Consider the following 25,405-nt stretch of genomic DNA (forward strand, 5'->3'; position numbering starts at 1 on the left):
GTGCTTTGATCCATTCCCTGGGCTTTGCCTGGAAGTAGACTTTTTCTTCCTCTCAACTGGTTTTTTGGGGTCACTATGTATCAACCTGAGTTAAAATTCTTCCACAGAAACACATTTACTATGTGACTTTGGCTGGGCAGGTCATTGAAACTTCATGTGTAAAACTAGCATAAGAGCACCTAGTTCATAGGGTTGGGGGTGGGGTGAAGTCCAAATGAGATACACATGTGGATGCTTTGCAGCGTAAGCTCAATATTATTCCATGCTGATTCTCATAGGAAAAAGAAATGCACTTAGGAAAAGACAATTAATTATGTTTCATCAAAAGGTAAACAATTCGTTTGCTTTATAACTGTTGCTCACATTTGGTCTTTGGGCTTCAGTGATTTTCTGTGGTATAGTCATGAAATACAGGCAGGTGTGACAGTGATGAATTTCAGGGATGAGATGAGAGGTCCTAAGGATTTTATCAAGCATGTGGAAAACACAAGGCAGCCAGAACCCAGTGGAGTCAGTGATGGATATTAAAGACTTGCGAATGCCAGACATAGGAGGGAAATGCCTTGCTCTGGGGTCTGTTAAGATGTGTTGTCCACAGGGAAAGGGTGAGCCACCTGCCATCTCATTGTGAAGAGAGATAACAGAGTGATAGTGCTTGGGATAGGAGTTCTCTTGTTCACTTAGCAGGAGTGAAATCGGGAATGTGGAAGGAAATGTTGTTAGCCTCCATGCTGGGACAGGCTGGTTACAAAGAGAGAATCTTGTTTGGGTTGGAAATGGTTCACATGTTACCCTCGCACCCTTTCAGAATTCAGAAACCCTATCCTGAGGCAACCACAGGAGCCACCGAATGGTTCGACTGGCATAGTTTAAGGGGCACCTCTTCCCCCTTTTTTTTCCCTTCACCTCAGTCCTCTTGGTGAGATCTGCCTTTTCCCCATCTTATTCTGGGCTAGCATCTGGGTCTCTTCTTGCCTGTGGCCACGGTAATGGGCGCCATCATTTCCTGGAGCTGGTTGCTCCCCCTCTATCTGTAGGAACAGACGGCTTTTCTTCCTGTTTCAAAACTTGAGCCTTCTGCACTTCCCGTGGAGTTCCTGGCTGCAGTGTGAGGGGCCGCCTCCAGCTCCTTCTCAGAGAAGAGATGAGGAGCAGGTGCTGAGCTCCAGGCTTAATTGGGTTTAGTTAACCAGCTTATCTTCCTCCTCCCAGCTTATCTTTTGATAGTTCAGGTATTACCCCCCTCACACAGACAGTCATACACAGTCTACAACCTCCTCCCCCACTGCCCACTAAGAGATGGATCTTCTCCTCCCCCTCTTTTCTTTCTCTTCCCTCCCTCTCCTCCTTGTCTTCCCCTCTCCCCCTTTCCTCATTTTCCACACGGTGCTGCTATGAAACCCAGCAAGATTGTTGTTTTTCCTTACCCTGAATGCTTCAGCTGTAGAAACTTTACCTGTGGGGAATTCGTATGATCTGACAGCTTGAAGGCTTGGCCAGCCTTTGGCCACATGTCCCAGGATGCCTTTACTCTCAAAGGGACACAGATGGCAGAAATTATAGTGGGGCCTAGAGTGACCTTGCACACTCCTATATTTCCCTATACCTTTTAAAGACAAAGTCCAATCTGGTATACCTAAGGTGCTTTGGGGTTGGGTTTTTGTTTTTGTTTTGTTTATTTGTTTGGTTTTGCTTGTTTTAGTGCTTTGGGAAAGACACTTTGAACTTTTTCTACAGGTCTGTTTAAAGTTGCTCTAAATAAATTCCAGAAGAATTATTGCTGTGTGCTGAACTTGGGTTGAGTAGCCCCGTCTGGAGATTAGAAGAGCTGTATTTAAAACATTTTTCAGACGTTGCAAAGATTGCTAGGTCTTCTGAGAAATGTTAGAAAGTGAGGTCTGTCTGTTTTGTGAAATGGAAGTATCAAACTTGGGTCTTTGTCGAAGGTGGCTCTGGAATAGTGGACCTGGGAGGGACAGGCAGGCCAGGGGACAGGGGGGCAGAAGCAGCTAAAGCTTGTCTGTGACACACTGACTCCATAATGCCTGCACTTCCTAGAATGGGTGGAAGTGTTGTCGAGAGAGTCGGATGTTGAAGGTCATCTTTCTGTCCCTGACACCGGCTTCCCTGACTACTTGGACATCCTCGCTGCTCTGATCTGCTTTGTTCTACCGCTGGCACACAGTTGTAGCCCTGGCACTGTGCTACATGACAGAGAGACAAGGAAGGGCCAGAAACAGTCCAGTAGGTCTGTACGAGATGACTGGACCCAGGCTGCCCAGTTCTGTGATTTCTTCTAAATCAAGGGAGCAGATGGTGAGAGTAACCCTGGGAGGGGGTTTGGGTAGGCATGATTGCCAGTCCTTGGAGGGCTATGAGAGCGGAGGGTAGTATGGAGTCCAGCTGGTTCACCAAGAGGTTATAAGGAAGAGAGGAGAGTGCAGCTCCTGTGGGGTCGATGGTCTGGGAGAGAACACTGCATGTCCGGTTGAAGTTCTTCTAAATATGTTTCAGTTAAATTCAGGTAATCAGTGCTGTGTGCTGCACTTGGTTTGAGTAGACCCCACCCCTCCCCCAAAGCTGTGCTTTGGGATTCATAGGGAAGAGAGGAGAAAGTAGCCTGGGCAGGGGTGATGGCCTGGGAAAGACCTGAAGTGTGGAGATAGTGGAAGTCAGAATGAGAACAAAGCATGGGCTTAGGAGTTCTAAGGCCTAACAATCAGATGAAGGAATTTTAGAGTTTGTAGATACGGACGTGGAACACTTGTGGGTGATGGCAAGGCCAAGTGTGACCCTTCTGGTGTGTGGCTGGGATGGAGAGGAGGAGGTTGTAGGAATCGAGTGGATTGAGGAACGGGGAACTTCACATATTTGAGGAAGTATCAGTATATACTGATCTGTGTTGATACACACACACACACACACACACACATACATACACATGTTGAAATCCCCTAGTATGAGGGCAGGAGGGGAGTGGAAAGAAAGACTGAGCCAGGCACTGAATCCATTGAGAAAAGAAGGACAACGGCTTGGGGCTTGGTAAAGATAGGCCACCAGGATCTGGATTGGATGCTAAATTTGGATAGCCTCTTGTTCCCTGGCGTAAGGCCTGGCATTGGAGATGGCCCTGGGGAAGGGCCCAAAGAAATCTGAAGAAGAAGAGGACTGCATAGGGTGTGGGTGTTTCACAGTTGAGGGGATGTTTCACAAGGACGTTATTTTGCTTTGAGGGATGATCTTTGAGAAACTAGGACAGATGGTCACTGTGATGGGTTACTGTGATGTTGGAATTCAAAGGCTATAAGCCATCTGGCCTCTGAGGGCAGGTGAGGCCTTCAGGGAAATGGAGTTATCAAGAGAGTGTTGTTTCTTGTTTTCTAAGAGACCATCTTGTGAGATGGTAACTGAGTCCCTTGGATTAATTAATGGGATCTAAAGGTATAAGGTGGGGAAGAATGAGAAGGGAGCAAGTTGAGTATAGCTTAGGAAGGCTCTGGCATTAATCTACTGCTTACTTCTGAGAGAATACAAACCTGGAATGGGGCTGCTTAGTTTTCTTTATTTCTTGGAATTTGCAGTACTTGTGAAGGCAGCTTCGTCATCGAGACCATCCCCTGACCCCAGTGCTCATATGGGGCTGGGTTTTGTTTGTTTGCTTGTTTTGGTCATTAAACTGTAGATTCAATTTGTTGCCCCCCCTTCTACTTACTGGGCAGTGGTTCCATTGGGCTCAAAGGAAACACAAGGGAAGAAGGCTCCTGTTTTCTGATGTGACTGGGCTTCTACCAGAATCCCTGGGCCCTTGCAAGGACCAGAACACTAGGGAATTCTGCTGGAATCAAATAGGTTTCTTTCTAAAGATGATCGTGGTTTTGAACAGAAGTCATCATGTAAAAAAAAAAAATCATCGGTACAGTGGCGGTAATCCTTCAGCAGAGACCAGAACTCTTTGTTTAATGTTCTAGAGGGAATCTCCTTTGTTATATTTAGAGATAGGTTCATCATTATACTAAGGTCATAATGGAAAGGGAATGGAAATGGTGGTAGATCTTTCTGGCAATGGAACCAAACCATTGTGTTCTGTGCATGTGTAGGGTGCATGTGAAATCACGCTCACGAGCTCTTTAGAGCTGAGGGGGTTTTGTCTCTCTGAGCTCTTGTCCATTCCTTCTGTTACTTTAGCGGGGGTCTCTTCTCTGTTTGATGTCAGAGACTATCCTCACTGGCTAAATTCCAGACTGCTAATCTTAGGAGGCTTCAATTAGTCATTTCCACCCGCATGCTTGCTGCTTCCTTGTGGTTTATTTGCTTGCACTGTCCAGCTTTCCTTCTGTTGGAGGTTGTACATTCATGTTGCAAGGCTTTTATGCACTCCATGTTTCCCGGTGTTTTGAAATGGAGCGTGAGTCTCCCTCCAGTGACAATGAATGCTACACCCAGAGCTCTTGTCTATCATCCTTCGCCCCACGAACTCATGATTGCATTCCTTTTCTTTTTGAGATCTGCTAACAAGGCATTGAGCTCTTTTTAGAATTAATCTACTAGTACTTTGCAAAGTCTCATGCTCCCGGGACAAAGGACATAGAGAATGAGAACTAGAATGACTCTGGGCCAACCCAGTAATGTTACCAATGAGAAATAGGCCCAGAGATGAAGTGACACGTCTGCAGTTGCTTAGCTCCTAAATGTCAAATAAAGAACTCTAGTTATTGTTTTCTGATTCCCACACAGTCATATCAGAGCTGGAGGAGACTTCTGAAAGTCATTCATGTAGCCCTACCCCTCATTGAACCGGAACGTGGGGTAGTGTGAACAATGAATAGTCATCCAGTTTCATCCTGAAGATCTCCAGTGAACACCCCCTTTCCTGGGTAGCCCACATCAGAAAAGCTTGAGTGACTTGGAAAAATTTTGTTTGTTTTTCAAATTCAATATGTCAGTCTTTCCTACAGCTCGTACCTAGTTCTCTCCTCTAGAGCTAAACTAAGAAAGTCTAATCCATTCTTTCATGAGATAGCTCTTCAGTTACTTGAATACCTCAAAGCTTAGTTCCTTCATATGATTTGTGCACCGAGTGGTCTTCAGTTCCTTCCTTAGTCTGGTTGCAATACTTGGACACATTCTCTGTCCCTCCTAAAATGTGGTTTCTGGAACTGAATACAGAACTCCAATTATGATCTGATCCTGGCACTTCAAACCTTAGCTCAGCTGCTGCCCACTCTGGGAGGCCTTACTCAGTCTCTATAGTTGTTACCATTCATCCTTTGATTGTATGGTATCATACTTTCCCTGTCTGTGTCTGTTCATTGCTCCATTAGAATAAAACTTTCTTAAGAGCAAAGATGATTCTGTTTTTGTAACCTAGCAATTAGTAAATATTAAATAAGTGCTTATTGAGATGGATTGATCAACAACAAGCTGTTTTTTTTTTACTTTCTTTTTTTAAAAAAAAACTATACCAGGCTGACTAATTGCATATGGTTACATATGGAGAGGGAATATTCAGAGCACGTAGGCAGCGGGATTGCTGAGTGTTTGAGTTACATCTGAGTGTAGCATTAGAGATTCAGAGCTGTTTCCTTCTTGTTTTGTGTGATTGGAAAAGACCCAGTGTTCTGTGTTTTCCTTTACTTGAACTTTCCTGGGTGAAGTGATGTGTCTTTAATGTGTCTCATTGCATAGGCAGAAAGATAAAGTAGTTAATGGACTGCATGATAGACAAGTACAGATGTACCATGTTCATACATCCTGCAGAAACAGCCTTCCTAGTGATAGGCAACCTTGACAGTGATTTGCCTGCCCTTTTCTTTGTACTTAGGAGATGAGACTTTTCCTCTTCAGTTATATTTTTTCTCCATTTTTCAGTAAAACGGCCTGTCAGACATTTGTAATTACTTGCCCGTCATAGTACTGCCCAGGAAAGGGCTTTATTTGTAAAGCTCTGTGGACTCTTAGACTTTTAACAAATATATGTATGTGTATATGCGTGTATGATGTATGTGTTTGCATACAGGATGTTCCAAAAGCTTTAGTACCATTTTACGTCACCAAAGCTTTTACATACATACACATATACATATATATGTGTATGTATATGTATATATATATATACACACACATACACATTTGTGTGTGTATATATATATATATATATATATATATATATATGTAAGCTTTAATAATAATACGTATTACTGTGGTCCCATTGGGACAGAAATGTTCATGGTCTGTCTGCTAATTGACATTTTTGTTGAATTCAAAGTTCTGCTCATAGTCTGTGTCTTTGCTTCTCTTCACTGCCAGATTTCTAGAAAAAGTGATCCCCACTCAAGGCTTCTGCTTCTTCACCACCCACGTGTTTGTCAGCTCTCTTGCAGCCTGGTTTCTGCTCCCACCATTCTAGTGAAACTTCTTTCCCAAGGTCGCCAGTGACCTCCCTCCTAATGCGGAGATCAGAGGATCAGAGAGAGCATCTGGAGTGACTTGCCCAAACACACAAGTGGTACATGTTAAGTCAGTCACTTGGCTCCAAGGCTCTGTCCTTGTCTTGCTTCTCTTTTTTGTTCCCTCACTTTGACATCTTATCTTTGCCTTTGACTGCAATTTATTCTCTCACTGCTGCTGACTCCCAAGTCTGTATCTCTAACCCTTGACCCTGAACTTTAGTTCCATATTTCAGATGGGGCATTTCCATTTGGATATTTCACAATCCTTTGAATTTAGCACATCATAAACTGAATTTATCACTCCTCTCTCCAGACCTGCTTCTCCTAGTCTCCCTAATTCTGTTCATGGCACCACTATTTTCTCATTTACCCTGGCTTAAAAACATAGGCATTATTGACTGCTCTCCATTTCTCTCTTGTTCAGTCATTTTCACAGTCCTATCAATTTTACCTCTGACCCATCTATTAAACCATCTCTTCTCCAGTCACATGGTCACCACTTTCATTCAGGCTCTTGTTACCTCTCACTAGAACTCTTCTAATAACTTCGGAAGCAATCACCTTGCCTCTGACTCTTCCCTCTCTAAACCATCGTTCACATAGCTGACAGAATAATAGCATAGTGCACAGGTCTGACCATGCCATTCATTCTCCTGCCCCCAAACCTTCAGTGACTCCCTCTTGCTTCTAGTGTAAAATACAAACTTTGTAGCCTGGCTCCTGCCTTTCCAACCTTTGTCTGGTAAGTGCTTAAATGCTTGTCCATGTGAATGACTTGCAAATCTACATTCTCTACTCTGTCTACTCTGTGTAGAGATACTAAATTCCAGTTCTTAATTTTTCTTATTTTTTTTTTTTGCAAGGGGCAATGGGGGTTAAGTGACTTGCCCAGGGTCACACAGCTAGTTAAGTGTCAAGTGTCTGAGGCCGGATTTGAACTCAGGTCCTCCTGACTCCAGGGCCGATGCTCTATCCACTGCGCCACCTAGCTGCCCCCAGTTCTTAATTTCTAATGCTCATACCCTACTGGACATTTCCACCTAGATGTTCCACCAGTCAACAGTCAGCAAGCAGACATTTCTTAAATATATACTCTGGCCAAGAATTGGGGATACAAAGAAAGACAAAAAAACCAAAACATAACAAAAAACAGCCTTTGCTCTCAATGAGCTCCTGCTCTAACAGGGGAGACAACATTCAAATAATCATGTACAAAAATACTATAGACAGAGTAAGTTGGAGGTAGTTAATAGAGACAAGGCACCAGCATTAAGGGAGAACAGGAAATATGAAAGGCTTCAAGAAGGTGGAATTTTAACTGCAACGTAAAGAAAGCCAAGGAAGCCAGGGGGCCAAGGTGAGGAGGGGGAGAGCTTTTGGGGGATGGGAGATAGGCATTGAAAATACTCAGAGTTGGGAGATGCCAAGGTGTCTAGTTCAGGGACCAGCATGGAGGCCAACGTCACTGGATCACAGACTAACACGAAGGGGAGTAAGATGTAAGAGGACTTTGAATGCTGAACCCAGGATTTTATATTTGATCCTGGAAGTGATAGGGAGCCATTGGAGTTTATTGGCCACGCTTAGGCATTAGGAAGATCCATTTTTGAAAGCTGAGTGGAAGATAAACTATACCAGTGCCATGAAATCAAAATATCCAGAATTGGACTCGTTATCTTCCTTTAAACCCTGTTCTTCTGATTTCTCTGTTTCTATTGTTGGTATTGGAAATTGCTTCTCTCACGTTAGAAAAAAGACCATCATCTTTGACTCTACCCCCCCTCCCCCAATATGATCAATTTGTCAAGTTCTGGCCATTTTTCCTCATTTATAGATCTCGTCCATTTCCTTCTTTTCATTTCTTCTTGTGACACACTTGTGAAGGATTTTTCTTCCTAGAACCCTGTGAGGTTTGTAGAGCAAGTGTCTTCAGATAAGTAAACGGAAGTTTCCGGATGGTACGACTTTTTCATGTTTACACAGTTGGTAGAGGTCCCTGGCCAGGGTTCTTTCCACTACACCCCATGACCACTATCTCCCAGTTCAGGATTCCATTATCATTCACTTAGAATATGATGCTAGCTTCTTGCTAGTCTCCTCACTTCAGTTGTCCAACCTGTCCCATCAGCCACTACTCAATTTAGTTTTCCTGATGCCTGGACTGTGCTTGAGCTAAAAATCTCTTCTTCCCTTTGACTTTATTTCTATCCTTTCGAAGGACTTATTTTGTATTCAGGCTGATTTTATAGATGCCCTTTCCATAGCTAGTTGGTATGCTCCTTGAGTACAAGGAATGTATGTCTTAATTAGGACAGAGACTTGTATATAGTTAGTGTTCATTAAACATGTGTTTAATTGCATCACGTTGAATGTACTTGACTTGGATTAAGTGTTGTGGTAGAGCTAAGAGGTTATCAATTAGTTTATTGCTACTTCATTGCTAAGGGATTAGAATTATGAACCATATCCTTCTGATTCTGGAGAAGTATTTATAACACATCAGGTATGCCAGGGGAAATGCCTGCTCAGATTTTTAAAAAAATTCTCTACCTGTGGGGGTCTTGTGTCTGTCTTGCCAGTGGGAGACCTGGGGAACAAAGAATTTATCCAGAACTAACTAATAGCTTAGCATTAAAGCTTAATTTTGATAATTGAGCCTTTGAGGATTTACAGGATTCAATTTATGATCTTTGATGAAATTCCATTAATAGCAGCATTAAGCAGTGAAGAAGGCTAAAAAACTTGGGCCTCACCTGCCCCAGGGAGTAGGCTATTGCTTGAGAATGTTTCTGACAGGAACACTTCTTTACCTAAGTAGATCAGCACAGATTTTCCCACACCTCTCACTGAGTTGAAGTTTTCAATGTAAGTGGCAGTGGTCCCTAGAATAGATGTGGTTCCTTAGATTTTTGACTCTTCTAACTCCCTGACAGTATGTGATGGACGAGAGGGAATTGTGTCTCAGAGGGAAGCCAAGCCTCTCTCACTTCTAGTAAACAAGTGGGCAGCTGCATGATTCGTTTTGTCATTTCTGAACAAAGATTAGAAAGTGACTTTCCACCTGATTCCCACTCACCCCACACAGTGCACTGATGTGAGCTAACTCTGCTCTCTGGACTGCATCACCACTGGCTCCCCAAGTGTGAAAATCTTATGTTGACAGCTAAACTTCTGGGATGTCCATGTTCACTGCCTGGTAATGAAGGCATAGTTATCCCATGCCTGCCCTTCCTAGAAGGAACAGGCCAGCAGATTCCGGTTTGGCCCAGAAGTATCCAGTATGCGATCTGAAGACCTTCTTAGGCAGCTCATCTGTGGTCTACCACTATATGCCAAGTACATGCAAGGGAGCTTGATAAATAGTCCTTGACCTCTGGGAGCTTACAATTTAAATAGATGAGGAGACAAGACATTCATACACGAGATGTTAAATAATAACCCAAGGTGATAGTGCAAGGCCCAAAGTCTTTCACTTCCTTCATTCTTTTCTGTTCTGAATGCTAAGGTTTCATCTAAGATTGTGGTATATTTAATGGCTGGAGGAACCGATGAGGTCACTGTGCCCCACAGACTTCTTCCCATGCAGAATGCACCTGCTCTTCACTTGGACCTCTTTGAATCCCTCCTTCCTTTCAAAGCTCATTTCAAGGGCTACTTTCCAACATGTGGCCTTTCTCTGTCCCCCACCCTGCCAGATGAGATTCCTTCCCCCTCCCCCTGCCCAACAATTACCTTGTATGGTATATCTGCACACACATATAGGTCCACGTTGTCTTCCCAGTAGAGGAGAGGGGAGGGACTGTTTAATTTTTTCTTTGTATCCTCAGTGCCTCGGACAGTGCTTATCTTTTAGTAGGTACTTACATATGCTTGCTGATTAAATGACTGATTGATATAAGTGACCAGCCTATGATTAATGTTACAGCGAGTGCTAGAGAAGTTTGGAGAAGGCAGGGTGGGCTGGATCAGCCATGGAAAGTTTCATAGATGAAATGGGTATAATGTTGGGCCCTATGATATTGATAGGATTGGGGTAGAAGGAGTATAAGAAATGGTTTGACTGGGGTCTGGGGGCAGAGAGAAGGAGGCCTAGGAATAGCCGAGCAAAGTTTGCATGTGAATCACATGCTTCAGGGAAGGAGGGATGGAAGGCTGGGCTAGAGTGGCCTCTCTGCACCTGGTGAAAGTGTTGTTTTCTAGCCTGACAGTTTGTCCTCTCTCCATCCACAGAAAGGCCCCCGCACTGGGAGTGACCGAGTGAAGAAAGGAGGATCGTACATGTGCCATAAGGTAAAAGTCACTGGGGAAAATGCACGTATTTCATGTCAGGCTTGTGGAATCTCCAGAGCAGAGCCCCTCACATAGAAACAATAGCTCAGCCTTATCTCTCCTGCTGCTCGCCCGAACCCAGGCGGCTCACTTGCAGCCAGGAGAAAGTGGTGATGTGCTGATGCAGAAGGCGAGGCTGGGAACGGCTTTAATACTTTAAGAAAATGGAGAACATTAGCAGATGAACAATGGATGTTCAACATAAAGTTTGTTGGCCAGTGCTCCATCATACAAATAGAGAAATAACTCAATGGCACATTCTATGAACTTCCACCCCAGTGAGTAAATGGGGAGGGAAAGCTCAAGAATGAGGAGCACAGAAGATTGCCCATGTGCTTCTCATATTCATTTTATTTGGAGATAGTTCTGTTTCTGAGACTCATTGTAAATGATGTGTACATTATTAACAGTCTATGTACTCCCGGGCTTACTAGCTGAATGACCTTGGGAAAGTAATCTAGCCCCCTCTCTAAGCATTATCGTGGTTAGACTTGCCTCCCTTCTAGGGGTGTTGTGCAGAAAGTGCTTTCTAAATCTTAAAGCTCTATATAAATGTGGGTTATTGCTGCTACTTCCACTACTACTATTAGAACTGCTACTGCTGCCACCATTACTACTGCCACCACCACTACTGCCACCATCAGCTCTACCATCACTACCACTATTGCCACAATTATCACCATCATTACCATGACTACTACTAGTACTACTACCACCACTACTACTGCTGCTGCCACCACTTCTACCACTACCACTACTATTATATCACCAACATGACGATGACCATGATGACGATGACTGCTTACTTCTACAGTAGTTATAATTGGCTTCCCTGAATAGGACCAGTAGTTTGTATTTGCTACCAGGTTCTAGAGACTCATTGAAATCTTTGAAATTACACTAAGAAGTTAACAAAAAAAGAAGGTGCGTGGAAGACTTTGGAAATGCTCATTAGTATAACTTTTAAAAGAATTCCAGGTATAAAATGTGTGCCTTGTGAACTCTACATGGTTTTCAGTGGGTTTGTATTTGCACTTTGGTTTCTGCTGTGCTTTTTTTTTTTCCCCATCAATGACGGAGCTACTTCTTATAGGCTCATGTGCTATAAGCAGAAGGAATTTGGAAGATGACCTGAAGTGAAGTAATGCTAGCCCACATTTATATACTGCTTCATTGTTTGCAAAAGTACTTTCTTCATAGCAAGATAAATAATACAATTACTATTATTATCCTCATTTTATAGACAAGGATAATGAAACCCAGTGAAGGCAAATGACTTAAACAGTCACAAAGCTAATTGTTTTTTCTTTTTGGATAATAAACATTTTTATTTAAAGTTTTGAGTTCCAAATTCTGTTCCTCCTTCCCCTCCACCTTCTCTGAGGCAGCAAATAATCAGATATTGGCTATACTTGTGCAGTTATGTAAAACATTACCATATTAGTAATTTTGTACAAGAAAACTAATAAAAGAAAAAAATGAAAGGCAAAGTGAAAAATTTTAGTCTGTGTTCAATCAATATCAATTCTTTCTGGAGGTGGATAGTATGCTTCATCATTATTCCTTTGGGATTGTCTTGGATCACTGTATTACTGAGAATAGTTAAGTCATTCCCAGGTCTTCATCAGACAATATGGCTCTCTCTGTGCACAAAGTTCTCCTGGTTCTGCTCACTTCATCATACATCAGTTCATACAAGTTTTTCTAGGCCTTTCTGGAATTCTTCTGCTTGTCATTTCTTATACCACATTAATATTCCATCACCATCATATACCACAGCTTGTTTAGTCATTCCCCAATGGATGGGCATTCCTTTGATTTCCAAATTTTAGCCACCACAACAAGAGCTGCTATAAATACTTTTGTAAAAATAGGTCTTTTCTCTTTTTTTTTTGATGTCCACAAAGCTATTTCTTGGCAGATTCATGACTCCAATCCAGTGCTCTTTTCAATTTACCAAAGGCTCTCTCCCTGTTTTTCTCTCTAAGCTGTATATTTTTAATGATCCAGGCCTTCTTTTCTTTATGCAAAGATGGCTCTTTGCACAGGGTGATTGTGTGATGCTTCTTTTATTAATTCACTTAAGTTCAGATGATCCAAGACTCTTGAGACACCCAGATGGCCCACATTTATTTTGCCAGTTAAGGAGATATTTGATAATGGGTGAGGGTTAAGTAGAAAAGAAGATAAGCCTCATTTCTTTAAATTGCCTACAGAAATTTCTTTCCATTTTATTTCCACATAGAGGCTTGGTGCTTATGTATAGAGGAATACTGCAAATCTTTTAGTTCTAGAAGAGTCCATTGGGTCATAAGTTTAGAGCTCAAAAGGATCACATAAGTTTTCTAATCCAAATTTCTCATTTTCTGGATGACAAAGTAAGATACACAATAGGGAAATTACTGGACGTTGAGGATTCTAACCTATTCTTTTTGGCTGCAAGCCTAGTACTCTTTCCACTGTACCATACTGTCTCATAATAAAACCTTGGTGACACATGGCCTTGGGTCCCTCAAATCTTGGAGCTTACACAGATATGGCCAGACCCACCCTACAGGATTCCTTTTTCCTCTGCCTCCACCCTAGAATTTATTCCAAGGAAATCTTCACAAATAAAATATAGGTCTAGTTCTGTCTAGGTTTCTCAAATGTGGATGAAAGGATCGCTCAGTTCTCATACAAGGGCTCTAGGAGCTCAAGGCCTCTCAAATAGGACAGCAGAAGATGCAGGGGGCTCCCAAGAGCCAATGAACAAATACAGAAAATACAGAAAGTGCTCAAGTAATTCATAAGGTCCCTGAGAAGGAAGCAAAACTTAAAGTCACAATTGGGCCAACTCTTTGACATTTCGGTGAGTTCCTCTTTCCTATAGGGGTTTACCTATTTCTCCCACAAGATTCATAGTCACACACTGTGGTTTAGGTTCCCATCAGAAGGTAAATGTTCTCTGGAGGCTGCTGAATAAGTAATTCCCTCCCCATTTACTCACTGAGGTGGAAGTTCATAGAATGTGCCATTGAGTTATTTCTCTATTTGTATGATGGGGCACTGGCCAACAAACTTTATGTTGAACATCCATTGTTCATTTGCTAACGTTCTCCATTTTCTTAAAGTATTTTAATTTTTTTTTGGGTGGGGCAATGAGGGTTAAGTGACTTGCTAGTGTCAAGTGTCTGAGGCCGGATTTGAATTCAGGTCCTCCTGAATCTAGGGCCAGTGCTTTATCCACTGTGCCACCTAGCTGCCCCCTAAAATATTTTAAATTTACTTCTATGCTTACATGTTATATCACCCAAATAGAACATAAACTCCTTTAGGGAAGGAATTTATTTTTTATCTTTGTATCCACAGCATGTAGGACAGTACCTGGCCCATGGTAAGCACTTAGTGTTTCTTGAATTGGGAAACCCCTGTGATGACTTTTGGGGTGTGTGTGTGTTTATGTGTGTGTGTGTGTGTGTGTTTTGTGAGGCATTTGGGGTTAAGTGACTTTCCCAGGGTCATACAGCTAGTAAGTGTTAAGTGTCTGAGGCCAAATTTGAACTCAGGTCCTCCTGACTCCAGAGCTGGTGCTTTATCCACTGCGCCACCTAGCGGCTCTTGTGATGTCTTTTAACTCATGTGTTAGTCAGCATAAACTCTCCCTTGCATCATGTATTGTTTTCTGACATATTTCTATACTATGTTGTCCAGTCCAAGGATGTACATTTCTCGCAAGAAGCCAAGAGTGTGTGTCATGTTCTGTTCTGACTGTACTGAAAATTATTCCGTTGTGGAGAGCTTTTTCGTAAAAATGGGGCTCTCTGTGTATTGTTCTGCCTGACCTCTGAGCCCCGAGATTGGTATGTCACTCTCATTATTAGATTGCTTCTATCTCTGAGATCACGTTTTCAGCACCAGTATCTGGCTCAGGTGAAATCAATGTCACACGTTAATTAGCTATTTTGATTAAATTTATGCTAGAATGAATTTCTTTCCTTTTTCATGGTGAAAAAAGTGACCTAATTTTAAGGTACCCAAAGACCTCTCATCCTCAAGAATCATTACTTGTGCTAAAAGTGGATATTAAAAAAAACAACCCCCAAACCCCACATACATGCACAAACTTAACAATGAGAACATTTGGAATTAGGCCATATAACTGTTTAATTACTTGATCCATTAGTTGCCAAAGATTAGAATTTTAATTTGAACTGAAGCACTTATCTCTAGAAAATGGATTTATGGTGTCACTTGCCAGTGTTGGGTTAGGAGGGTTGGTTCTCTTGTGATGACTGACAGGAATTAGTGGCAAGACTTCTTCCCTTGTTCATAGAAGTTCATAGATCTTTTCGGTTAAAGCAGAAACTAGAGAGAGGGGAAGAGAGGTTTTAACAGCTGATTTGATCCCATGCACCATCAGCGATTGAAATGTCTCTGGAAGCCTTGGGCTGGTTCTTCCCACTGTGCCCTGCCCTGGTCCCACCACATCTGGAGCAGCTGCAGTTCATGAAGAACTTTGAAAATGGAGCATATTCAGAGGAGAGCAGTCAGGATGTTAGGAGTCTTGATTCCATGTGGGACAAGGATCACTTGAAGGATCTGGAGAAGTTTAGATTGGTGGAATGAAGGCTTGGGGGTAGGGCTAGGAGGAGGAGGAGGGAGGATAGCAGTATTCAGGTATGGTATTTGAAGGACTCGTGTGGAAGAGTAATTAAATTTGCCCTGTCTGGCCCCAAAGGGCAGAATTAAGAATAATGGGTAGAAATCACAGAGCTAAATTAAGTCCTGATGTCGATCACTACTCCCGAAGAATTAGAGAAGTTATCCTAGAGTGGGGTGGGCTGCATCAGCAGTGAGTGGAGTTCTTCAGGCAGAGGCCAGACAGTTCTTGGTTGGGTTTATTATGGTGGGATTCTTTTTGGAGGTACGCTGAACCAGATGGCTGCGGAGGGCCCTTCCAGCCCTGAAACTCTGTGATTCTGTGCGTCCTTAAAGAACCTATCAGAGGGGCAGCTAGGTGGCACAGTGGATAGAGCACCGGCTCTGGAGTCAGGAGTACCTGAGTTCAAATCTGGCCTCAGACACTTAACACTTACTAGCTGTGTGACCCTGGGCAAGTCACTTAACCCCAAGTGCCCCACTTAAAAAAAAAAAGAATCTATTGGGCAGCTAGGCAGCACAGTGGATAGAACACTGGCCCTGGAGTCAGGAGGACCTGAGTTCAAATCCGGCCTCAGACACTTGACACTTACTAGCTGTGTGACCCTGGGCAAGTCACTTAACCCCAACTGTCTCACCAAAAAAAAAAAAAAAAAAAGAATCTATCATGCTAATTTAATGTCTGTGTAAGTGAATGGTAAAATGTCACTGTGCATTCTCTGCCTTGCTGCACATGATCCCAAAACACTGACAGAAAAAAAGAAATCAAAACTGGATTGGAAAATGTTTGCTGATTATGAAGGGAGATAGCATGGAACAGTACCAAGAGCAGTGAGCAGTGGGTCTGGGGTTAGGGGACCTGGGCTCAGACACTTACTTGGGCAAGTCACTGAACTTCCCTGAGCTTCAGTCTCTTTTCCTATAAGATAAGGAGGTTGGGACAATCCCAAAGGACTATTGATGAAACATATTATCTATCTCCAAAGAAAGAATAGAACAGACTGAAGCAGGCTATTTCTCACTTACGTTCATTTTTTTTCCTTTTAATCAAGTTTCCTTATACAAAATGACAAAGATGGTAATGTTTTGCATAATCAAACATGTATAGCCCATATCTGTTTGTTGCCTCCAGGATGGGGGAGGGGAGAGAGGGAAAGAAGGATAAAAATTGGAACCCCAAACTCTAAATAAAAATGTTTATTATTAAAAAAATAATTAATAAAATTTACAAAATAAGGGGGGTTTGGCTGTAGAGCTATGATACTAAGTGCCTTCTTGTTCAGGGTTCTCACAAGGGAGTGTCTGAGGCAGGATTGGAATCCAAATCTTCCTGATTCTAAGTCTAGTGACCTCTTCCTTACACCAGGCTGTCTTTAAACTTGTAAGACAATATACATCAGGACACCTGGGAGATGTGTGAGAAAAATTGTCTCAAAGTATGTTTTAAGCCCCTGTGATGGGCCCACCCTAAAAATAAAAAAAGTGATCCGGAAAGAGGATTGTAAACACAATTGAGTTCATGTGAAAGTTATTTTGAGAAGTGGTTGCATTTAGAAGAGTTAATCATGGAAGGCCTCCCTCTCTACGTTGCTGTGGAGTTTATCTTCTAGGTGAGTGGCCTCCTAAGGATAGCACAGGGACAGAAGAGCTCAGTGGAGCCCTCTCCCAGCATTATATGGATTTGGATGTGCCCCTAAGGAAATTTCTCCAACCCAGGTTTCTTTCATAAGAGCAGCAGCTTAGTAAAAGAGTTGCCTGGAACTTTGCATTTACAGACAGGCATTCTTCATGCAGGTATTTGCAGCCCTGGAAGGAATTTAAGAGTCCAAAGGGAAGTCCTCTGGGAAAGCAGCCATTACATACATGATGCTGGCCAAGGACCTCTGAGGCTTTCAAAACCAACCTGTACCCGAATAGGAATCCTTTTGACACTGTCTCGGAGAAGTGGTTATCTAGCTTCTGCTCAAACATTTCTAGAGAGGGGAGCTCCACTTTTTGTGGTGGCAAAGGATTGGAAGTGGAGGGGATGCCCATCAACTGGGGAATGGCTAAACAAGTCGTGGTATATGAATGTCATGGAATTCTATTGTGCTGTAAGAAATGATGAGCAGGCAGATTTCAGAGAAACCTGGAAGGACTTAGATGAACTGATGCTGAGTGAGAGGAGCAGAACCAGGAGAACATTGTACACAGTATCAACATTGTGTGGTGCAGATTGAACCGTACTGCTTCTACTTTTTTTGTTTTGTTTTTTGAGGTTTTTCCCTTTTGTTCTGATTCTTCTTTCACAACATGACTAATGCAGAAATAGGTTTAATTGATTGAACATATAGAACCTATATCAGATTGCTTTCCGTTTTGGGGAAGGGGGGAGAAAAATTTGGAACTAAAAATCTTATGAAAACAAATGTTGAAAACTTAAAAAAAGAAAGGGGAGCTCCAGCAGCTCATTGAACCATTAGTTTTCTTACTCTGAACTGAAATCTGCACCTATACCTTCTCCCTAGTGCTTTTGGTTCTGGCCTCTTGGGGTGAGCCCAGGACAGGTCTTCACAGACTTGAAAATGTTCCCTGTTGAGTCTTCCATCCCACAGGTTAAACACAACTGGTTCCTTCCACTGATCCTTGCATGCTGTGTCCTCCTTCAGCTGGGTCACCTTCATCTGGATGGGCTGCAGCTAGTCAACATTGTCTCACAAATCTTGCGGGGTTACATGTGTGTATAATTAGGTCAGAAACAGGGAGAAACAATTTGAATTAAGAAAGTTAGCGGGAAGTGGGTCAGATGAGACAGGCTATCTCCATATCCATAATTTCACACTGACATTGCAGTAAAATAGTATGTTAATAGGATGTTGCATCACTATATTTCTTGATTTTATAAGATAATAGATTTAGAGTGAAAGAGACCATAGGAGTCCTCAAGATCACACCCCCCCACCCGATTTTGCAGATAAGGAAAATGAGACACATGGAGGTTAAATGATTTGCCTAAGGTCAAACAGACAGAGCCAGGATTTGAACCTAGGTTTTTTCTGACTCCAAGTCCAAGGCCCTTTTCCCATGATACCCTGTTCTTTTTAGGGACCTTATTCTTTTTTTCTTTTTTAGGATATTCTTTTTTTTATTTGTAATAAAGTATTTCATTTTTCTCCCCATACATGTCAAGAGAGTTCTCAACTTTTGTTTATACAAGCTTTCCAATTTCAGATTTTTCTGGGACCTTATTCTTTACTGTAACTTCCATACTTCTTTTTTGGCTTTCACGGCCTTCATAACCTGCCCTGCTTTTCACAGAATAAGTAGAATAACTCCACACATTCCTATAAGGATTTGTTTGTTGTTGTTTCCTTTTTTTCTCCATAACAACCCCATGATGTAGGTGCTATGGCTACTACTGTTGGCATCTTACAGATGAAGAAACTGAGGCTAAGAGAAACCAAGTGATTTGTCCAGCATCACACGGCTAGTAAATGTAAGAGCCAAAATTTAAGACCAGAATTCAAAATTCTCTTTTTGCCTTCATGTGGTGCGCTTCCCACTATGAAATATTGCCTACCAAGACTCTGACAGACCCCTATTACTTGACTATGCCAACAAGAACCCTCAGAGAGTATCGAGATAGTGAGGCTTCTATTGTACTTAGACACATGCATACCTTCTGATCATTTGAGAGTTTGCTAGCACATGAGGACAAGGATTTTCCTTGAAATATATCCTCTGGGTCTTATTATTTCAGACACGTTTTCTCTTCTTTCTCCCTGTGCTAGTTGGAGAATTATTAGCTTTGCATTCCTTCTCATCCACAGGACAAATACAGGAACAAATTTGGATTATGTGATCCCAGTAACCATGCCAGTGTGTATAGGGGGTGAGGGGGTGTGATGATTCTAGAGAATTTGTGTCAGCCTCAGAGAAAATTTCTCTGAACACTGGGAATGTGCTACTTTTGTGAGAGAAGTTGTTAATAAACCTGTACACTTGCCCTAGTTTCACAAATCACAAATGATCTTTTTCCAGTTCCAAGGTTAATCTCCTCACCACTCCTCTGTGCAGTATCATATGGTGTTCATGACCTCTTGTTTAAGAGAGAGCCAAGTTCATCGTTAGATATTTTTGGTGCACAAGAAAAATTATTTATTGTCAGACTCAGGGATTTTAGCTCAAAAGGCAATAAATATCAGATGAGATAATATATGTAAAGTGCTTTGCAAACCTTCAAGGGCTGTACAAATGTCAGTTATTATTATTTAGGTTGTGGGAGGCTTGGGGGGTGGAGTTCATAAAAATATGAAGGATTTGGAAGCTTTTGAAATGTTCTGTTTGCAAAGAATTTACTCTGAGCTCAGTGAGGTGGTAGGTGATAAAGAAGAAGCCTCAGATGTGATCTGTGCCCCCAAGCAATCTTACAGTTTTGTTACAGAGCTATTAACATGAAATAGTAGTAATAGTCTAAGACAGTATACAATTAAATCCTCAACTGGCTGGTATGGATTTTCAATGCCTTTGTCGATTTGTGATGTATATCTAGAGGAGGGTAAGCCCTGTTTTGTATAGAATTCTAGGTTCCTGTTAATAAATGCTACCTTATGCTCAATGGTACTTTATATTGAATACATTCCTCTTTCTTAAAAACCACTACCACCAGCACCAAAAAACCCCTATGATGCATTTTCTCATTTGATCATGGCAACTATGGTGTGAGGTAGGTGAGACATTTTACTATTACCACTTCACAGATGGGGCATTTGAGCATCTGAGGGGCCTGTAGGAGTTACCTGGTGTCCCACAGTCATGACTTGGGTGAGCGCCTCTCCAGTCACTGTAAACAGCTGTGGGTAGAAGGATCGGCTTGGGACTTCTCATTTTGGCCTTTTCTCTTCCCTCTCTTATTCTTTTGCACATCCCTGAAGTGTGCCCTTTCTTCTATTTGTGCTTTGAATTATTCCCGGAAACTGCTAATGATCATTGAGAGGAAAAAAAAAAAGATAATCCTTGGGGACCACAAAAACTTTACACATCTGATCTTCTCTGAATCTCTAAACAACCTTATCAAGTACTGGGGATATTTTTATGCCCGCTTCTCAGATGAGAAAAATGAAGTGCACAAAGGAGTTAAGTGATTTACCTCAAATTAAATAATCTACACATGACAGAATCAGGCTTCAAACCCAAGTTCTGACTCCACTGTACTTTTGGGGCTGAATTATTGTCTCCTTCTTCCCTTAGAGTAAGCCTCACCAGGCCCCGGACACATCCCTACAAAGTAGAATCCCGACTTCAAGAAGAGCCCCTCTTGTCACAGGATCTCCCCGTGTTACAGACTCTGGACTGGTAGCCCACAAATGCTGAACCACCATTAGGGGTAGTCCAGCCAGGACGGAAGGGAAATGGGGGTGAGGTGGATCCCTTTGCTAATTTGCCTTTCTTTGTACAAGTCCAGTTCCAGTAAATGCCCTATTGATGGCATGGGTCCAAACCAGGAGTGAGCTTTTCTTTTGTGTGCAATGAATACAGTCACATTATTTTCAGGGATCTCAGTGTTTCTTCTCCTGTCTTTGTCCCAGCACTTGGTGTGACTTCAGTAGCTAAGGCAGTATCAATTTTGCTCTCTCTACCTCTTTGAGAACATATCTCCCATCTCTCTCCTCACTACCGGCGAAGTTCATGCACGTTCCATTTGGTGAGGCAGCACAGCAGCTGCCGTGAGGTGGCTCAGTGGACACAGAACTGGGATGCAGGCTCAGATACTAGCTTTGTGACCATGGGTAAGCCACTTAACCTGTCTCAGCCTCAGTTTCCTCATCTGTAAAATGGGAAAACACTACCACCACCACCATCTACCTCTCAGGGCCATTATAAGGGTAAAGTGAGATATTTGTAAAGTGCTGCACATGCCTTACAGTGCCACATAAATGCATCTTTCCAGGCCTGCTTTGTGCCCTAAAGCTTCAGTTCAGTTCATCAAGCATTTATTGATGCTTACTCTCTTACTCTGTGCATGCCACTGTACTAAGCCTTGTGGACACAAAAGCAAACATGAACTAGGTCCTGCCCTCAAAGGGCTTATGTTCTCCTGGGGTAGATGCAGCTTGTGCACAGATAGGCAGATGCAGAATGTAGACAAAGTGATCAGTAAGACGCTTTGGTAGGGGTGGTGGAGAGGATGGACTATAGGGGAAAAGAGGCCTAAGGACAGAATCTCAAGATTCTATTTGCATCGGTGTGTTTTGCTCTCCTGATGCAAATTTGTGGGAGCTTTCTACTTTGGGACAACAGGCAAAATTAAATTAGAAGCTTGACCTATAAAGAGCATACAGACACAGGATCTGAATCCTGTACTTAACTTCTCAGCATGTGGTGGAAGGGTGGTGTTCTTGGCACTCCCAGCTGGAACAGTTTTAGCACAGGAAGGAACTTTAAATCTAGTCAAGAGCCCAAAATGTGTATACATCGAGAGGTCACCAGTCACTCCCAATTTTGTAGTTGAAAAAACAAATGCATGGGTTACATAAGGGGTTATTTCCATTTGGAGGCATTATTTTGGGTGTTTACCAGGAAAAAGGGTCAAAGGGGTAGGAGTTTGGTGGAGAAAATGTCATGAATTCGGGTGAAGGGAAGAAATAGCCATATAATAATATCTTATCTGCATTTAACAAATGTTTAGGTTTTTAATGTCAAATATTTTTTTTTTGAGGCAATTGGGGTTAAGTGACTTGCCCAGGGTCAGACAGCTAGTAAGTGTCAAGTGTCTGAGGCCGGATTTGAACTCAGGTCCTCCTAAATCCAGGGCCAGTGCTCTCTCCATTGTGCCACCTAGCTGCCCCTAATGTCAACTAATTTAAAAAAAAAATATATATATATATATACATATACATGTATACATATATATGTATATATATTATTGGTATGTACCTTGATCTCATCCTTCTGGAGAATTTCTGGTATGGAAACTCCCTCCACTGATACAGATAACTGCTTTGTCTATAACTTAGTGTTTTTTGTTTGTTTGTTTGTTTTGGGGCAGGGCAATGAGGGTTAAGTGACTTGCCCAGGGTCACACAGCTAGTAAGTTATAACTTAGTTTTTTTGTTTTTGTTTTTTTGCTGAGCAATGAGGGTTAAGTGACTTGCCCAGGGTCACACAGCTAGTAAGTGTGTCAAGTGTCTGAGGCTGGATTTGAACTCAGGTACTCCTGACTCCAGGGCCGGTGCTCTATCCACTGTGCCACCTAGCTGCCCCTATAACTTAGTTTTAAAGAGTTGCTTAGGACGCTGAGAATTTGCCATGGTCACACAGCTCCTGTGTGTCAGAGGCAGGACAGTTTTTTTCCTGGATGCCTTCCATGTTAGCCTCTCTTTTCCTTTTTCTTTCCCCTAAAGTGCACCTTCTCTAGGGAAGATTCTACCAGTGTTATCACAGGAGCCTGGTGATTTTGGTCAGGTCACTGCTCTCAGGCTTAGTTTCCCTTTATTGTCAAATGGGGATGATAATACTTATATTACCATCACCAGAGACCTGTGGTGAAGAAAGCTCTTTCTGAGCCTTAAAGTGTGAAATGTGTCTAAATTACTGAAAAAGCATTGTCTTGGTGGTCAGAAGGAGCTGGGTTGAAGTCCTGGCTTTTCTCTTCGCTAGCTGGACAGCCTTAGCCAGTCTGGTGGGAAACCTTTGGACCACACTGGCCTTCAGTCTCCTCTTTTGCAGAACAAGGAAAGATTGGGCTGAATGCCCACTTCTGCCCCTCAAAACCCGTGCTTCCTATAGAGGATGGAGGGCATGATCAGCTATAAAATTCTCACATATTTGGTGAAGGTCAGAGAGGTAAAGTTTTTATGATGAAGTATTTTTTAACCTGAAAACAAAGTATTTGTGTTTAGTATTTTTTTTACTGTGTGTGCATTGGCCAATTTGGAGCTTTTTGCAAAGAGTAAAAATGAAATTTCATCATTTCTTCTTTTTCTGTGCTCAGTCCTATTGTTACAGGTACCGCTGTGCTGCCCGCAGCCAGAACACTCCAGACAGCTCTGCTTCCAACCTCGGGTTCCGCTGTGCCTCCAGCCGTCTCCCGGATACATGATCAAAGCCAAGGAGGGGAGGAGGCTTCCTATGCCAACCAGCAGAAGAATGATGTCCAGCCTGCACTGAGCTTCCTGGGAAGCTTTGAAGTGACCGATCTTGTCCAATGAAATGCCCAACTTTTGGCAGTTTCTGCACCCACTAAGCTGCCAACCAAAGGACCCTCCCTTCCCTGCGAGACCCAATCACTGACATGGAGTGTTAGTAGCCAATGTTTTATTATTGTGCTTTGTCTTTGGAGAGAGCTGCAATTTTATTGTTATTTTTGGGGGTGGTCTTTAAAGAGAAGGCTTATGATTTCAGAAGCAGAATCTATGATAGATTTATTTTTTAGCTATGATGTTTTTACATGTGTGAGCCTTGCGGGATATTAATCATGTAAATCAGAGTTGTCTCATGCCAGGCTTCATTCAGAGGGAGGTGGGACATAGTACTTTGTATTCATTAGCACTTTTTTCTTCTTCAGGAAATCCAAGGATGGTCTGTTGGGATGGTGCCTCCCACTGGGGAGAACGGCATGGGGGGCTCCAGTTTTGTTTAGTGTCCTGAATGCCTGGGGGAGGGTGATTCTGTAGTGCTGTGTCTTTTAAACATTAAGTGCCTTTAGTTTACAGGGGCAGCTGTGTACCTGAGCTCCATTTTTCCTTTTGCCAGTCTTTGGTGAATGTGACATTTGAGGTCTGTAGTCTGTCCTTGTTCATTCTAAATATGGGAATGTTGGTGAATGGCCTTGAATGAATCAAGTTTAGATGATCCGGTATTCTTAATCAAAGAATAAAAGGGCATCTAGCAGACTTTGGAATAACAGGTGCTTTGAATTGTGCACTATTTCGAATAAATCGTTGTAGGCTGAATCAGGCTTTAACTGGACCAGTTTCTTTCCTAAGTCTCACTGTTTGCTTATGAAGATAAGAAAGACTCCTTCCATGATATTAATCACATAAATAAGAGTTGTCTTAGGTCAGGCTTCATCCAGAGGGAGGAGGCACAGAGCACTTTCTATTCATTTGCACTTTTTTCTTCAACAACATCCAAAGATGGCATGTAGTTGTGATGACTCCCCCTTGGGATAAGGGAACAGTGGACTGACCATTAGCCAGTCTAGTGGCAGACCACTGCACCACTGAAACCGTTTGGTTTTCTTTGTCAGAGCTTACGTTTCAGAGCTTATGGGTCAGAGGTTGGCAAGTTGGGCATTTGAAGGATCCAATGAGATCTGTTATCAAGTGAGAGGCAAAGTTACGTAGTGGATAGGAAGTTATCCTTGGAGTCAGAAGGCCTGGGTTCAAGTCCTGTCACTGACACATCCTTGCTGTTTGACCTTGGGTAAGTCACTTCACTGTTAGTGCCCCCAGGGGACTTTCTTCCACTCTCAGTTGCAGAATGTTTGCCTGTTAGCATTGTTAAAAGGAATTTTCTTGATGAGAGTTTCCTACACCAATGAAATCAGGCCTGGATCCAAAAAATGATCTTGGTGATTTTAGGCAGTGAAGATGGCTGAGCAGCCCAGGGGACAGCTCTTCTCTGTTGCATCACTGATGGCCTCCTGAAAAGGCAAGTGATTGTCATTCCGAGCATGCTGACATCTCCTGGGAAGAAGAGTCCTCGTTGCTGGGTGTGCGTCCTTCCTTTCGTCTGGCTCTAACTCTTAAATGAACGCCCAGCATCACTGCCACTTTGCTTCTACAAACATGGTTTGGGCCTTTGACAGGCTTTGGGGGGCCAAATACACAGACTTTTGGTCACAAGCTTTGGCAAGTTTTTTTTATCTCTGGGAGAAACTTATTGTGCAATTTGGAATTGAATCACAGGTGTACATCATTGAGCTTTATCTGGAGATCACAAGTCTAGGAGAACCACCAGTGTGAAACTAAGATGATCCAAATGCTCCCTTGTGATACATTACC

The 25,405-nt window shown here is 42.5% G+C and overlaps 1 protein-coding gene across 1 annotated transcript in view; it reads left to right on the plus strand.

Annotated features, from left to right (window-relative positions):
- SUMF1 (sulfatase modifying factor 1) overlaps window positions 1-24,352 on the plus strand; it is a 102,106-nt gene extending 77,754 nt beyond the window's left edge. Inside the window, exons 10-11 of the mRNA XM_044001578.1 lie at window positions 10,680-10,739; window positions 23,392-24,352. Of these exons, the coding sequence (XP_043857513.1) occupies window positions 10,680-10,739; window positions 23,392-23,499 (168 nt within the window). The 3' untranslated portion in view covers window positions 23,500-24,352. The remainder of the gene's footprint in view (window positions 1-10,679; window positions 10,740-23,391) is intronic.
- The last annotated feature ends 1,053 nt before the right edge of the window (window positions 24,353-25,405 follow it).

Source organism: Dromiciops gliroides, chromosome 1 (assembly GCF_019393635.1).
Source record: "Dromiciops gliroides isolate mDroGli1 chromosome 1, mDroGli1.pri, whole genome shotgun sequence".
Taxonomy (NCBI): Eukaryota; Metazoa; Chordata; class Mammalia; order Microbiotheria; family Microbiotheriidae; genus Dromiciops; species Dromiciops gliroides.